This window comes from Siphateles boraxobius, unplaced genomic scaffold (genome assembly GCF_051911475.1).
Source record: "Siphateles boraxobius isolate OS27281-9 unplaced genomic scaffold, OSU_SipBor_1 8, whole genome shotgun sequence".
NCBI classification, from domain to species: domain Eukaryota; kingdom Metazoa; phylum Chordata; class Actinopteri; order Cypriniformes; family Leuciscidae; genus Siphateles; species Siphateles boraxobius.
This window is the reverse complement of record NW_027509208.1, coordinates 22,156,310-22,171,749: the sequence shown is the minus strand read 5'-3', so window position 1 is coordinate 22,171,749 and position 15,440 is coordinate 22,156,310. Positions and strand designations below refer to the sequence as shown.

The 15,440-nt window shown below is 45.1% G+C and overlaps 1 protein-coding gene across 1 annotated transcript; it reads left to right on the top strand.

The window, feature by feature from the left end:
• The first annotated feature begins 304 nt into the window (after positions 1 to 304).
• On the top strand, positions 305 to 2,049 carry kcns3b (potassium voltage-gated channel, delayed-rectifier, subfamily S, member 3b). Its single transcript, XM_077219548.1, has 2 exons — positions 305 to 385; positions 608 to 2,049. The coding sequence occupies exon 2, from the start codon at positions 662 to 664 to the stop codon at positions 1,925 to 1,927; it is 1,266 nt and encodes a 421-aa protein (XP_077075663.1). The 5' UTR covers positions 305 to 385; positions 608 to 661; the 3' UTR covers positions 1,928 to 2,049.
• The last annotated feature ends 13,391 nt before the right edge of the window (positions 2,050 to 15,440 follow it).

Genomic DNA, 15,440 nt, shown 5'->3' with positions numbered 1-15,440 from the left:
CTATTTAAAGTATTTTTTTTATGTGAATATAATGTTTTCAAATGTGTTCTTTATGTTGTCACTTTTACTCTGACATCGCCATTTCATCAATTGTTTTAGTTGCTGTTTAGCTGCTGAAAGCAATTTACAGATGATTTAAGTTAAGTTGCCTTTATTTATACCTTTGATAAGATTTAATATATATAAAAAAACTAGCCTGTTTTCAAATCAGTGTCAATAAAATGTCAAAAACAAAGAACATTAAAACATAATCGGTGCATGCTGATAGATCATTATGTTAAATGCAGTGTTATATTCTGTTGCAGTGATATCCCCCTTGTTGACCTACAAAATAAATAGGCTAGACAGATTCGGTCTCTATAGAGGATATGTTTACAGCAGGTGAGTTGAGGTTAAGGAAACCATGGGTTTAAATATTGTGTTATAATTAACCATTCCGATTAAGTAAAAAAAAAAATGACAGAAGAGCACCAGAATTGAGTCGAGAACCATAGGGCTCTATATATAACCCACATTAACTTTTTTCCCTAAGTTCATTAGCTGATTGATTAAACAGTTTTTAGTGTTTTTGATGTAGCTAACATCCACATTTTTGTATTTTTAGTAGATAATGCAAGTATACCATTGGCAATACTTCCAGATTCAATGAATCAGTACCACCATGATGTATGGACAAATTCTCCACCATCAAGGCAAGGAGGAAGATCTCATTAACCTCAACGTTGGAGGCATCCAGCACAAGGTGGAGCGCTGCGTTCTGCTCCGGTTCCCCAACACACGTGTGGGTCAGTTAATCGTGTGCTGCAGCGATGCCGCCATCTTGGAACTCTGTGACGACTACAGCCCCGCTGAACAGGAATACTATTTCGACCGGAGCCCTCAAGTCTTCCACTGTGTTCTGAACTTCTATCGTACGGGACATTTTCATGCTCTTGAGGAACTGTGTGTGTTTTATTTCAGCCAGGAAATTGAATACTGGGGCATTTGTGAGCTGGATCTGGAAGCCTGCTGTCTCGATTGGTTCCTTGAACAGAAGCAGAACGCTTGTATCCAGTCAGGTAGCGCATCATCTGAAGATATCTCGGTTGTGAGAAGTGACCTGTGGAGGTTTGAGGGCACTTGGTGTTCAGAAGCGCGTAAGCTCATGTGGCAAACTCTTGAAGATCCCAGTCACTCCAAATGTTCCAAAGGTGTAGCGGTGGTTTCTGTCCTGGTCATTTTAACCTCCATTGTGGCCATGTGTATCCACAGTATGCCGGAATTCAGGCACGCTACTGACAGTCAGCATTCTGTCCTAGATTATCTGGAGGTCATCTGTATCCTTTTCTTATCAGTGGAGTTTGCCCTGCAGGTCGTAGCTGCTCCTCGCCCATGGAGGTTTTTGGGAAACCCTCTGAACATGATCGACATCGCTTCGATCTTGCCTTTCTACGTGACGCTGGCCTTTGAAAGTTTGGACGAAGATGATGGGGAGGAAAACCAAAGTCTGGTCAACATGGGCAAGGTGGTTCAGGTTCTCCGGTTAATGAGAGCCTTCAGGGTCCTAAAGCTTGCAAGACATTCAGAGGGGGTGAAAGCGTTTGGAGAAACTTTAAAGAACTGTCACAGTGAGGTTGGTCTCCTCATTCTTTTCATTACTGTTGGAATATCGTTCTTCTCAACTTTTATCTACTACACTGAAAAGGAAGAAGCTTTGTCCAAACGCTCTTCCATTCCTGTTTGTTGGTGGTGGACCATTATTTCAATGACAACAGTGGGATACGGGGATGTATATCCACAGACAGTGGCTGGGAGAATTGTAGTTACACTTTGCATTCTCTGTGGGTTACTTGTGGTTTCTTTACCCAGCACCATCATCATGAACACCTTTTCGAAGTACTTTGAAAGAAATACACCTAGGAGGTGCCTTTCAGAAGCTAAACCGTAGGAAAATGTCAACCCTGTGAAAATGTTGATAGGCTGGCTTGCTTTTTGCAATCTTCAGAAACATTTAAGGTAAAGTTTTTTTTTTGTACATATATTGTATAGACACACTATTGATCTTTACATTAATAAAAAATAACAATAAAGCCATCCGACATCTAGGGATCAAATACTACATGTCATGTTTCTTTAAACAATGCCAGATATTTGGAATTAGTAAATTAATTAGAATTCACTAAAGGCACCCACACAGTACAAGATAATCGGGCTGATTTTAGGCCCAATTCTCCCCTTCCGACAATCCTTGGTAAAGTCCCAATTATCTTGATGGTTCTACAGATTATTTTATCAGATTTAACTGTGGTGTGGTGTGATAAGAGTGACTGAATCTACATTTTTGCAAAATACATGCGTCCTGCACGTTTCGCTACTGTTTCAAAGTGAAATGTCCAGTGAGAGGCACCAAACAGATGAACGTGAATATGGCAACATTTTATTACGTTGAAGTTCGTAAGGAGCCGCGTAAAAACGCAGTCTTTATTAATCCATAATTTGCCCCTGTAATCATAATTGTGTGTGAAAACGATTAAAAGTGCTTGCGGTTTTACTACCTCTATAGCACACGACCATCTTAGAGACGTCTGTATTTTTTAGTGTTTGCTCATCTGCAATACATCTCTGAGACGTCTCCTGTCAGATGTCAAATAGATGTCTAGAAGATGTCTGTAAGACGTTTATGGTTTAGAATGTATGTATAACTGCTCATTCTCAGATGTTTATCAGATTTATTTACACAGCAGGTGTTTTCCAGATCCCCAGATCTTTAGCAGACATCTTACAGACGTACAAGTGCTGTTCATTTCTGTTATAAACTGCAGTGATATGTACGTATTGGTACGTATTTTGTTTTTTGCAAAAATGTTGCCACAGATACGTTTTTCCAATGAGCCTGTGTTGCGAACGTCAGGGCTACACCGAACCCAAATCGTGAATCAGTAATCCTGTTGTGTTGGGGGAACCCCGAAGACAAGCGCGCGTGCAATCTGTAGATTGTCACGTGGAACAAACCGATAGCCAATCAGAAAGTGAGCTGACGGAAGACACGCTTTTACTTTTCCCTACCTGTGAATTTTCAGTAAAAAGCAGTCCGAAAACACTATTATCGCCATTTCTTTTTGCCCGTCGTCCGCCATGTTTGTTTACTTTGACTGTGAGAGATTTTGCAAGATTTCCGGTGTTCACAGTCAGGTCTCTGGTTGTTTGTGAATGGAATCTGTTAGTGTGTTGTGCTGTCTTGATCACATAACATCACTCTACACACTATAGGAACAAAACTCTTAAAGGGGTCATCGGATGCAAATTCACTTTTATATGTTTGCATATCAATGTGTCTTTGCAGTGTGTGGACACAACCACAATACAATGAAAAAATTCCATTCACTCAAAAATCCTCAAAAAAATATAAACACGCTCAATAATCAAGTCGTTTGGATTTTCTGAGCAATATGATGTCATATTGCTCGTGCTCCGCCCACAACCGCTGACTGACTGTCCCATTTAGCATATTTTCGCCCTCAGCCATTTGTATACTGTCCGCCAAGGCAGCACTTTACTTGTCTTGTGTTGACACCCCCCATGGAAGAGAGGGGTGGGGTGAGCAGTTGTGAGCAGAGCTTTTTTTGAGGAGGTAAAAGGGTGTTGTTTTACACAACCATTGAGGAATTTTAACTAAAGTATGTTACAAACTTTACATGAAGACCCTAAAGAATCATACCAACTTGTGGAAACTGGGCATCCGATGACCCCTTTAAATCTATGATTTTTTTTTATCGTCATGTTTGTGGTCTCTCACATTTTGAAAATCTGATAAGATTTTAAAAATCTTTTAGTGTGGGCAAGTCTTAGCAGTTTATATTCAAGTAAATTGACATATTCAGAAGAAATGAAAACAAAAAGCACAATTCTTTCTTTTCTTCAAAAAAGTTTAATAGGAGTTCTATGTACAACAAATTATCATATTTAATATTCAATTATTCAAAGAGGCAGATTGATCAAATCTGAAATTAGGCAAAATACTGAAGCAAAACTAAAGCAGAGAAGGACCAAAACCCTTCATACAATCCTCATCTGCAAAAACCCCAACGTTTCATATTTAGAGATTTAATTATAAATAAAAAGGCAAATTAATTGTACAAATACCAAACTATTTGTAAAATGCCAAAACAACTAACAGCAATGAAACATCAAATCATACATTCAGTTTTTGTTACGATCCTGCATGCTGTCATAGCTTTATAAAATAATCTTGACAAAGTTCAAATAAATATGGGTTAAAACAAACCAAAAAACTATTTAAATTAGGCAAATATTAATTTATCAATATATGTATTTTTTATATAAATATTGTATATTTGGCATTAGATTCATCCTCATTATTGATATATTTAATGATTCAAAACAAGTTTGAAGCTAAACCATTCTCAAAACTCTCTGTTATAGCCCATTTATGAGAGGTCTCACGTATTCATACAACATTACATCGAAAAAAAAGAAGAAAATCCCTCCCCTTAATGAATTAGTTGTGAAAAACTAAGACCAGAGTATTTTCATATTAGTGTTATGGTTAACCTTTAAGAGTAAAAACTGTGAATACACAGCAAAACTGCCTGCATCTCCCCTCACACTCAGAAACGTCATCACAGCACCACAGACAGATCTCAACATCCTGCTTTGTACAAGACTTTGGTTATTCTGAGCATTTTAACCCTTAAATGCATGAATTTTTCGCCAATCATTATTACAAATTCGGGTCTTTAGCGATCCGGATCTCTAACAAGGATGGATCTCTACCTGTCGCGATAATATAAAACTCTCCTGATATGAGAGTAACAATTACAGAAGAATAAAATATAGCATATTTTGTTACCTTTTGGTTCATTTTGAGCAATGTTTTACACCATCATCACTGTCTTCATCAGAGCTTATTTCGCAGTACATTCAGCATCTGGCTCGTATTTGCAATTCAAACATTTTCAAAACAATAATTTTCAACATTTTCAAAATCAATATTTTGATCGGCGACAGTTTCTTCACCAGATCCACAATCAAGTGACAGTGAAAGTAATATTTGATTGTGTTCAGTACTTGCTCTTCGGAAAATCACTGAGCCATTTTAAGTTTTGCTGATGATACTTCCTATTCTTCTGTTTTCTGCCTGCAGTAACTATGAGTGAAACGTCATCATTGTGTATCAGACATTGACACCTTCTGGAATAAAGGTGAATTGAACTTATTCAGTCATCAAAGATTCAATTATCGTTGTGCAGAAAAATATATACTTGTACTGTTACACACCTCGGGTCATTAGCGACCCTGTACAGTTTTTACAAAAAATGTATGGGAAAATATATATATTGTTTATAACGAATATATTGAAAAATATTACAAAGATTGATGTTTAAATTTAAAAAAATGAATGAGGCGGAGGGCAGTGAATGAAGTCCCGGGTCACTAAAGACCTGAGGTATGTTTTTAAGCAGAGGTCTTCAATCCTGCTCCTGGAGGGCCGGTGTCCTGCAGAGTTTAGTTCCAACCCTAAACAAACACACCTGAATCAGCTCATCAAGCTCTTCAGGATCGCTTGAACAAAGGCAGGTGTGCTGAAGCAGGTTGGAACTAAACTCTGCAGGACAGTGGCCCTCCAGGAACAGGATTGAAGACCTCTGTTTTTAAGGGTTAAATGGAAAGAATCACTATTTTCACATAGTCTACCAAAGCGAGGAAGTTAATTTGTGTCTGTGCCATGATCTTTAATTTAAACCATTCAGGTTATTGCTGAACAGGCAGCGAAACATCTATACTGAAGTTCTACACAGCTGAACACTCACTCGACTGCCTACGATATTGTGATTTCTTAGCAGAAAAGCCTTGAAAAACTGACAAATGAAAAGGAAAGGTGGAGTGTGGTGGAGTAGAGAACAACTATTAAAATGTATGATTTTTATGTTTAATTTTGTAATTCTAAGTATAATCTTAAAAAGATAAGGATGCCTTTTGGAGGGTGGACAATGAGGCCTGTACACTACTGAGCATATTGTTTCTGTGTGAGAGCGAGTGTATACATGTTGATTGTCCTGGTAAAACCAATCCGTGCCTATATGAATCCAACACACCTCTATGACAAAAGCACCAGTTTTAACCTCTCAAATGTCTCAATGTATTTTTAAACAGCTGTTTACATTGTTTCACATTTTCAGTAAAAGAAATAACAGCATTGTTCATAGAACAATAACTGTCTTTGCATTATGGAGGAACTGACCCTCAAAGAGGAGAATCGGAAAAACTATCAAAACCTATTAAAGGGCTTCCCTGCAGCACGCCAGTAAACTGAAAGTGGCAGCGCAGGTTTAAAAATAAATAAAAAAATTAAGTAATGCATTTGCTATGCGTCTTTACTGAACATCTGTGCACACACTGGCCACAGCTTTATAAAATGTTTTATAGGTGAGAAATGTCCTCAGGGGAAGTGGTGGATAAATAAACTCTACGACCATGTTGAAAAGAGCAGCGTTGCTGGTCACCAGCATTTTGTGTTTTAGATGCGGTGAGTGTCCCTTCTTATAGCTTAACTAGCAGGACTTCCTACTGCCCTACAAATACAATAACTACGGCAATAAATTACGTGATTGATTTATTTTACAATTTTTTTTTTTTTTTTTACTTTTTCCCTGCCATTGATTGAATTTTTTGTAACTACACTGTTGTCTGGTAGGGGGCACTACGACAACTCCTGAAAGAGTACAGAATCTCCAGTTCCAAATCACAGACAAAAAAGAAACAAGCGATACAAATAGTATTTTGAAAAAAAATATTTTTCTCAGCTTTTTGTTGCTAATTGTAACTTACTAACATTCAACTGTTAATAAAAAAAAATCCATGAAGCTATAATATATACATTTTTTGTTTTGTTTAAAAGCAGAGGCTCTGTTCCTTCTTTTGATATATTGCATGCTCAGATATTCAACGAACACAATTTTTTGTGAAAATGATCAAAAGCACTGGCGGTGGCTGGGAACTTAAAGAAAAACGCTGGTGGGGAAAGAGTTCAAATCCAATTTCTCTTTGAATCTGAGCATAGTTCAGCCAAATCAGAGCCTAAAAGACTCAATTTTAAAAAGAAAAAGGAAAAAGTAGTTGGAGCACCGTAATTTTGCCAAGATTTTATATTCCTGGGTCAACATATTTCGTTGATCCTAGAACAACATTCCTGTCCTAACCCTACCCATAAGTTATCCCTGAACTCAGAGGGAAATGATAGGTAAATAACAGTGATGTAGAGGCACCTAACCCTGGTTGTAAGCCTAAACTTGACACAAACTGTAAACGTGTCCCTCAAATCTGATTGGTTGATTGGAATGTCGTTCCAAGATCAACAAAGATGTTGATCCAGGAACATGTTGCACTTGATGAAATCATGTTCACCGTCAAACAGCCTCACAACATAGACGTCTCACATTTGTTGACTAGTACTTTTTACTGGTGAACAGCAAAGCTATGCTGTTCCACTAGCTAGACCAGCATTATACCAGTTCTAATCAGTCTTTTCAACAGGGTTACAAGGTCTATTTTGTTATTCCTCAATAAAATATATTCACAAAAATGGGTAAAAGACAGTTTCTGTGAATAAGTGTCTCTTATGAAATTCAAAAAGTCAGACTAGAGCTGCTGCATAGTAGAAAGGCATGACAAATAGCTCTGTTTGCCTTGAACTGATCGCAGAGAGACTCTATTAGCGCCAGTATAGTGTCCTGCCATTAATACCACACACTAAGAGGTAATGACACCATGTGCCTGCCATGTATTTATACACTATTGCACATTCTGGCAAGTCTGGTAAAGTGTGTAAGCACGCGAGAGGAGGACACAGGCATTTAGTCTAATACTGTGTATTGTGTTTAGTAGAGATGAACAATGTGAAGCCCTCATGTGTCCGTCATAACACAGGACAGATATAGAACAAAACGTCTCGGTTACGTATGTAACCCTCGTTCCCTGAGTAGGGAACGGAGACGTTACGTCGGATGACGACGAATGGGGGTTTCGCTTAGAACACCTATCGACTTCGAGTATTACAAAATGAGCCAATGGCGATGAAATGCCATGGGTCTGCGGAATTTGCATAGCGTATCTCCGCCCCACCGCGTGGGTATAAAGGAGGACGCCGGCAACATGCAGGTATGTCTTCGCTGAGGAGCCGAGACTGAACTCAGGCGTCTGCCCAGCGGTACAGCGGAAGTGGCAGGGAGACGTAACGTCTCCGTTCCCTACTCAGGGAACGAGGGTTACATACGTAACCGAGACGTTCCCTTTCGTAGTCACTCCGAGTTACGTCGGATGACGACGAATGGGGGTCCCCGTGAAATCACGCCACCTTCACAGCTGTCTTCCAGTGCCCTGCGAAAGTCTGATCCCCCTGTCGTGATACTGGCACAGACGAAGGAGTCCTACTTAACACAGGAATACCAAGGTACACTGGGAAGCATATCTCAGAGGAGATATGCCGCAGCATGCCTACCCGTAGGGAGGACTTAAGATACACATATGGCCGGAGGGCTACATATGGAGGAACACTGAAGTGACCAGCCCGAGGGAAGGCAACTTTCAACTCCAGGAGGGCAAGATGGCTTGCCAAGGGAAAGACACATGCTCAAGGAGGCTTACAGTGGAAATACACATGTGGGGGTTACTCAGGGAGGAACCATGCACACGGAGGCACCTAGCCGACGCCCAGGCAATAGACACTGGCGCCAGCGTCAACAGTGCAGGAGGAACTCAGGGCTTCAAAGAGGAAGGCTCACCTGAGGAATAATCGCACGTATCCAGTCCGTGGAGTGGAATGGCGAGCAAGCGAAGACACCTGAGCGGGTCCAGTACGAGAGGACACAGGCTCCACTCGGAGATTATAGAATCTGGCGAATGTGTTGGGTGTCGCCCAGCCTGCAGCTCTACAAATGTCTGCCAGCGAGGGGCCATGTGCTAGAGCCCAAGAGGAAGCCACACTCCGAGTGGAGTGGGCTGTCACACCAAGGGGGCACGGTCGGCCTTGCTGTTGGTAAGCCAAAGCAATGGCGTCCACTATCCAGTGAGACAACCTCTGCTTTGAGAGAGCCTTTCCCTTCAGTCTCCCACCAAAACAGACAAAGAGCTGGTCTGAGGTCCTGAAACACTGCGTTCTGTCTACGTAAGCGCGGAGAGCGCGTACTGGACAGAGCAGTGCCAAGGCTGGGTCTGCCTCCTCCCGGGGCAGCGCTTGCAGGTCCACCACCTGGTCCCGGAAGGGAGTGGTGGGAACCTTGGGCACATATCCAGGCCGGGGTCTCAGGATCACGTGAGAGTGACCGGGCCCGAATTCCAGGCACGCTTCGTCAACGGAGAATGCGTGCAGGTCCCCTACCCTCTTGATGGAGGCCAATGCAACCAGGAGCGCTGTCTTCATAGACAGGAACTTAAGCTCAACTGGTTGCAGAGGCTCAAAGGGAGCCCTCTGCAGGGCATTTAAGACCACTGAGAGGTCCCAAGAGGGAACGAGAGGAGGGCGAGGAGGATTCACTCCTCGCTCCTCTCAGGAACCTGACGATCAGGTCGTGCTTCCCCAGAGACTTACCTTGAACTGCTTCGTGATATGCGGCGATAGCGGCTACATACACCTTCAGGGTGGAGGGAGACAGCCTTCGCTCCAACCCATCTTGCAGGAAGGAAAGCACGACAGAGATCGAGCATCTCCTGGGGTCTTCTCGACGAGAAGAGCACCAGTTGACGAAGAGGTTCCACTTCAACGCATAGACATGTCTCGTGGACGATGCTCTAGCGGAAGTGATGGTAGCCGCCACCGCTGGTGGCAGGGTACTCAACCCTGCCTCGTCCCGTCCAGGAGCCACACGTGGAGCCTCCAGAGATCGGGTCGAGGGTGCCAAAGGGTGCCCCGTCTCTGAGAAAGGAGATCCTTCCTCAGAGGAATTGGCCAAGGAGGTGCTGTCGCGAGGAGTACCAGTTCGGAGAACCAGGTCCGGGTGGGCCAATACGGCGCAACCAGAATGAGCTGCTCCTCGTCCTCCTTGATCTTGCACAAGGTCTGTGCGAGAAGGCTCACTGGGGGAAACGCATATTTGCGTAGGCCCCGCGGCCAGCTGTGCGCCAGTGCATCCGTGCCGAGAGAGCCCTCAGTCAGGGAATAGAACAGGGCGCAATGGGTCGAGTCGTGAGAGGCAAACAGATCTATCTGTGCGTCCCCGAACTGGTCCCAAATCAGCTGAACCGACTGGGGATGGAGTCTCCATTCACCGGAGATGGGCCGAAACCGTGACAGCTCGTCGGCTGCAAAGTTCCGATCTCCCGGAATGTATATAGCACGAAGGGACCTCAGGTGCTTCTGACTCCATAAGAGGAGGTGGCGTGCGAGTTGCGACATACGGCGGGAGCGTAGACCACCCTGACGGTTGATGTACGCTACAGTCGCGGTATTGTCTGAACGGACTAGTACGTGTTGACCCCTGAGCAACGTGAGGAAACGGTGCAGGGCAAGGCGTACTGCCAGCAACTCGAGGCAATTGACAAGCAGAAGGCGCTGGGGTCCTGTCCAGGAGCCCGCGGCAGCATGTCCGTTGCACATGGCGCCTCAGCCCGTGGAAGAGGCATCTGTGGAGACAACAACATGCCTGGAAACTCGTTCTAGGGGAACACCGGCCTGTAGAAACTGAGGTTCCACCACGGGGTGAAGGTCTGACGACAGGTCGGAGTTACTGTAACTCGGAGCGTGCCATGATGCCATGCCCACCTCGGGACTCGATCGCGAAGCCACAGCTGAAGCGGTCTCATATGAAGCAATCCGAGGGGCGTTGCCGCAGCTGCAGATGCCATATGCCCCAGGAGCCTCTGAAACAATTTCAGTGGGACCGCACTCTTGTTTAATGGCTGAGTGGAGAAGGCGACCAAGTCCATGCCGAGAAAAGAGCTCCCCTGCACGGGGCAAAGTTTACTCCTTTCCCAGTTGACCCGAAGGCCCAGACGAGCTAGGTGCCGGAGCACTGGGTCCCTGTATTCACAAACCTGGTCTCAGGAGTGAGCTTAAGACAGCCAGTCACCGAGATAGTTCAGGATGCGAACCCCGTGTTCCCATGGAGGAACAAGGGCTGCCTCAACAACCTTGTGAAGGCGCGAGGAGACAGGGCTAGCCCGAATGGGAGAACAGCGTACTGACATGCGCGCGCCCTGACAGCAGAACGTAGGTACGGTCTGAGTCGAAGGAGAACGGAGACATAAGAGTAGGCGTCCTTCAGGTCGATCGCTGCAAACCAATCCTGTGGCCGCACACATCCAGAAATGCGTTTGGCCAGGAGCATCTTGAACGGCAGCCTGAGAAGGGAGCGGTTCAGTTGCATAGGTCCAGGATTGGCCGTAACCCACCAGACTTCTCCGGGACAATGAGGTAGGGACTGTTAACCCGGACCTCATCTCGGCTGGAGGGACAGTCTCAATCGCACCCCTCGCCAGTAGGGAGCAACCTCCGCTCTCATGATAGGGGCATAGCCACCGACGAAAGTGGAGCGGACTCCCGTGAAGCCGGGAGGAGACCGTGCGAACTGAATCGCATAGCCGAGCCGATGGTTCGCACGACCCAGCGGAACAGAGGGAGCTCTAGTGCAGGCTCCCAACTGTGCCAGCGGAGTGAAGAACCACAGACGTCCCCCCGGTGGTGCAGCGAAGCGGAAATGACCAGCCCAGACGAGGGCGGCATAGCGGCCCGGTGTGGGGGCAAGGTCATAACCGCACCCTGACAGAGGAGGCCAGGGAAGGACCACGTTCCACGGGGGCCTGCTCTGTCAGGGGTCTGGCGACAGAGGGGGACAGGGGCGAAACGGTCCGTGGACGGCACGGCGTGTCAACCACCTCTGGGGCAGAGGGGGAAGAGGAGAGCATGGCTTGTGGGCGGCGCTCTGTGTCGTCCGAGAACTCTGTATGCTCAGAGAGGAGAGAGTCAGTTCTTCCTGAATAAGGATTCTTCCCCAGCCCTCCACCGGGGAAAGGAGTGGCCCTGCTACCAACTCCTGGAAAGAACTGAGTCTCATCTCTGAGCAGCCCATCTCAAAAGTGCCGCTTAACCCGGCGTTTAGCGGGGTGCGGGGCTGGAGAGGGCTGTGGCATCCGCCTACGGTCTTCCAGAGCCAGGCCCGGGTGAACGGGCGGGGTTGGAACCGTGGGAGGGAGCCTTCGGCGGTGGGCAGACTGAGGGATCTGAGCGGACGGCGGGGCCGTCGGGCAGAACAACCTCAATCTGCTCACGGGCGGTTGAGAACTGTGGGCAGAAGCACTCAACCGCACCGCCGAAGAGGCCGACCTGGGAGATGGGGGTGTCGAGCAGACGGGTCCGCCCGACATCTTGCACATCAGACCGGTCAGCCCCAAACTGGTGAACATCACCTGACTCCGAGAGCGTACGGCCACTTTCGTCGCTCGGAGAGCAAGGTCAGTGGCGGCGCGCAGCTCACTGAAGAGCCTCGGGTCAGTCCCGCCCTCCTGCATGTCCATGAGCGTCTGGGTCAGGTAGACCAGCAGAACGGTCATGGGATGCAGTGAGGCAGCTGCCTGTCCTGTGGCACTATAGGATTTCGCCACAGATTACTGTGACGAAAAGAACTACAGGCTTGGACGGGTGCTAAGGATTGCGCCGGGAAGCACTCTGAGGACACAGTAGCATGGCAACAGAGCGTTCAACCGGGGGAACCCCAGTGTACCCATGGGCAGCGGCCCCTGAGGGGAGGAAAGGCGGATGAGACCAACGAGAGGACCCGTGAACTCATCATGCACGTCCGGGAGGAAAGATATTGGGGTTTGCCGTGGACGCGTCGGCGGCCTCACCCAAAAACCAATCGTCCCGGGAAAGCATGGCCATCATCTCCGGATCAGACTCAGGCACAGCCGTATGCACACCAAAGGGTGGCAGCTGTGAAGAGTCGTCATTTCCAGAAGAATCAAGCCCACCTAGTGATGCTGCTACAGACACAGCATCATCCTCTGTAGCTTCAAATGAAAACACACGGGCCACCCGAGGGTAGACTCGTGGAATCATCAGTTCGCTAGCGGGCACCGTCATTAAAGAGGGGGGGCTGGGGTGTGGACACAGAGTCGGCGCCTTGTTCCAGACCAACACCCTCAGGTCACCCTGTCCACCAGCCGAAGATCGGGTAGTGGATGAGGGGACTCTCACTCTTGCGAGTTCACCGAGTCTCGACCTATATATGACGCGATGATCACGTTCCCAGAGAGAACATGAGTCATCCACGAGCGCTGTTCAAGCATGATCAAAGCCCAAACACACTAGACAGCGCTCGTGCCCATCAGAGTCCGATACCAGTCCGCTGCAACCAGAAATGCACGGGCGAGCCGTCTTTAAAAAGACGTGCCGCGTGCGAGCTCTTTTATGAGAGGAGAAAAAAACTCCGCGATGTTGAAGCGCACAGGGAGACACACACACACTGGCAGATCACTGCACAGATCAGCAGGCACTGTGAGCTCGCTGCAGATCGCCGTCACACCAACACCGGAGAGAGAAGCTCGTCTCATAGAGCGAAGTCAGAGATGATTGTGGAGTGAAGAAATATTCTTGGCTCCGAAGCGAAAACATACCTGCATGTTGCCGGCGTCCTCCTTTATACCCACGCGGTGGGGCGGAGATACGCTATGCAAATTCCGCAGACCCATGGCATTTCATCGCCATTGGCTCATTTTGTAATACTCGAAGTCGATAGGTGTTCTAAGCGAAACCCCCATTCGTCGTCATCCGACGTAACTCGGAGTGACTACGAAAGGGAACTAAAGTTTCCTGCATTTGACACTTTTCTCAGTCATAAGGTGCGGTCACACTTCAGACGTCACAATGAAAATGGGCAACTGTATATGATGTCATTAGTTGTTAATAAATAATCACAAATAACACATACATTTAAAATCAACTCGGGCTCATTGAGTAAATATGCATGCTGCGACAAAATTATATTACATTTTTGGGACACTTACAAATGTAACATCCAGTGAGTGGTGTCAAAGGCTTTTTTAGTTTAATCCGAAACAGATGAATGTTACTTTGGCAATGTTTTATTACATTGGTTGTTTAACATACTGTATTGCTGCAATTCGTAAATTAAATTACTGGAGAATGGCGCTAAAAAGTGAATGCTCTATCGTTATCTAAAATAACCACCTACACTAAACGGACTTAAACCTAATCGATAGTGGTAATGAAAGCAAATGTGAGACAAAAGCACATTTGCGAAATCCTTGATATTATTGTTTGCTTCTACAAGTATTTAAGCTCTTTTATTGAGTGTAGTGATTCTTGTTTCACAGTACTTGAACAGTGCCTGATAATATGTGCCTTTAATCATAATTTGCATAAAAAGGAATACAAGTTTTTGGTGTTTTACTGCCACTAGTGCAGTTGCAATCTGCAGTGAATAGTTTGTATATTGCAAAGATATAGGTAGAGGCACGTTTTTTTTTTCAATGAGAATATGTTGGTTAAATGTTTTATTTTATCTACTCCATGCTTTCGTGCAGGTTTGCATTCTTGGAACTGAAGACTTTTCATTATATGAAAAGTCACTCACCTGTATTCACATTCATATGAATGCAAGTGAGTGGAACACAAAGTGTAATGTGACCGCACCTTTAGACTTATACTTTGATAATACACTATATTAATACTCTTAATCGCTTTTTTAATTTATTTATACTGAACACATCACTATCACACAGTCCTGATCAAATACAGAACCCACGATAGACCCACACGATAATCCAAGAGATGAAGCAAAAAATTCTCATCAAAATGTCACCTGCTGGACAATGATCCAACGATCATGCATCTGTTTTAACGTCTTTGAGCCCCTAAATGATCTGAAATGCATAAAAAGAAACAATACTGCAGGGTTTCGCCAGTCTTTGACAATAAGCGACATTTCCTCTGCATAGGTCATATCTCATGCAAAAATCATTTTAAGTCCCCAACACTGATTATAAGGCACCTGTGGATGTTTCCACCTTTTATAATCACCGATATATATGCTAGATCTCTATAAAAAACAAAAAAACAAAACAAAAAAAACATACACATGGCATGTGTCAGGTGATGGCACTGTACAACTATTTACATTTACACAAGCAGCGATATATCTATGCCACAACTTGTTCGCACTGCCTAAACACATTATTCCATTACAATATCTTTTAAAACAGGGCTGGAGGTTTGTGTTTGAAAAAGGGACCTAGTTGTAATATACTCTTAAGTTTAAATAAAAGATGCAAATCTTTGAGAAAAACACCTGTCCAGTGGACTATCATATTTCAGCTGTTGTCTATTCATATAAAATGTGCAAGATGATAACTGTACCTCAATGTACGTATTTAGCAGCAGTTGGTAGCATGTCAGTGTCTTTCCTCTGGGTGACTTACAGTTGCCGCAA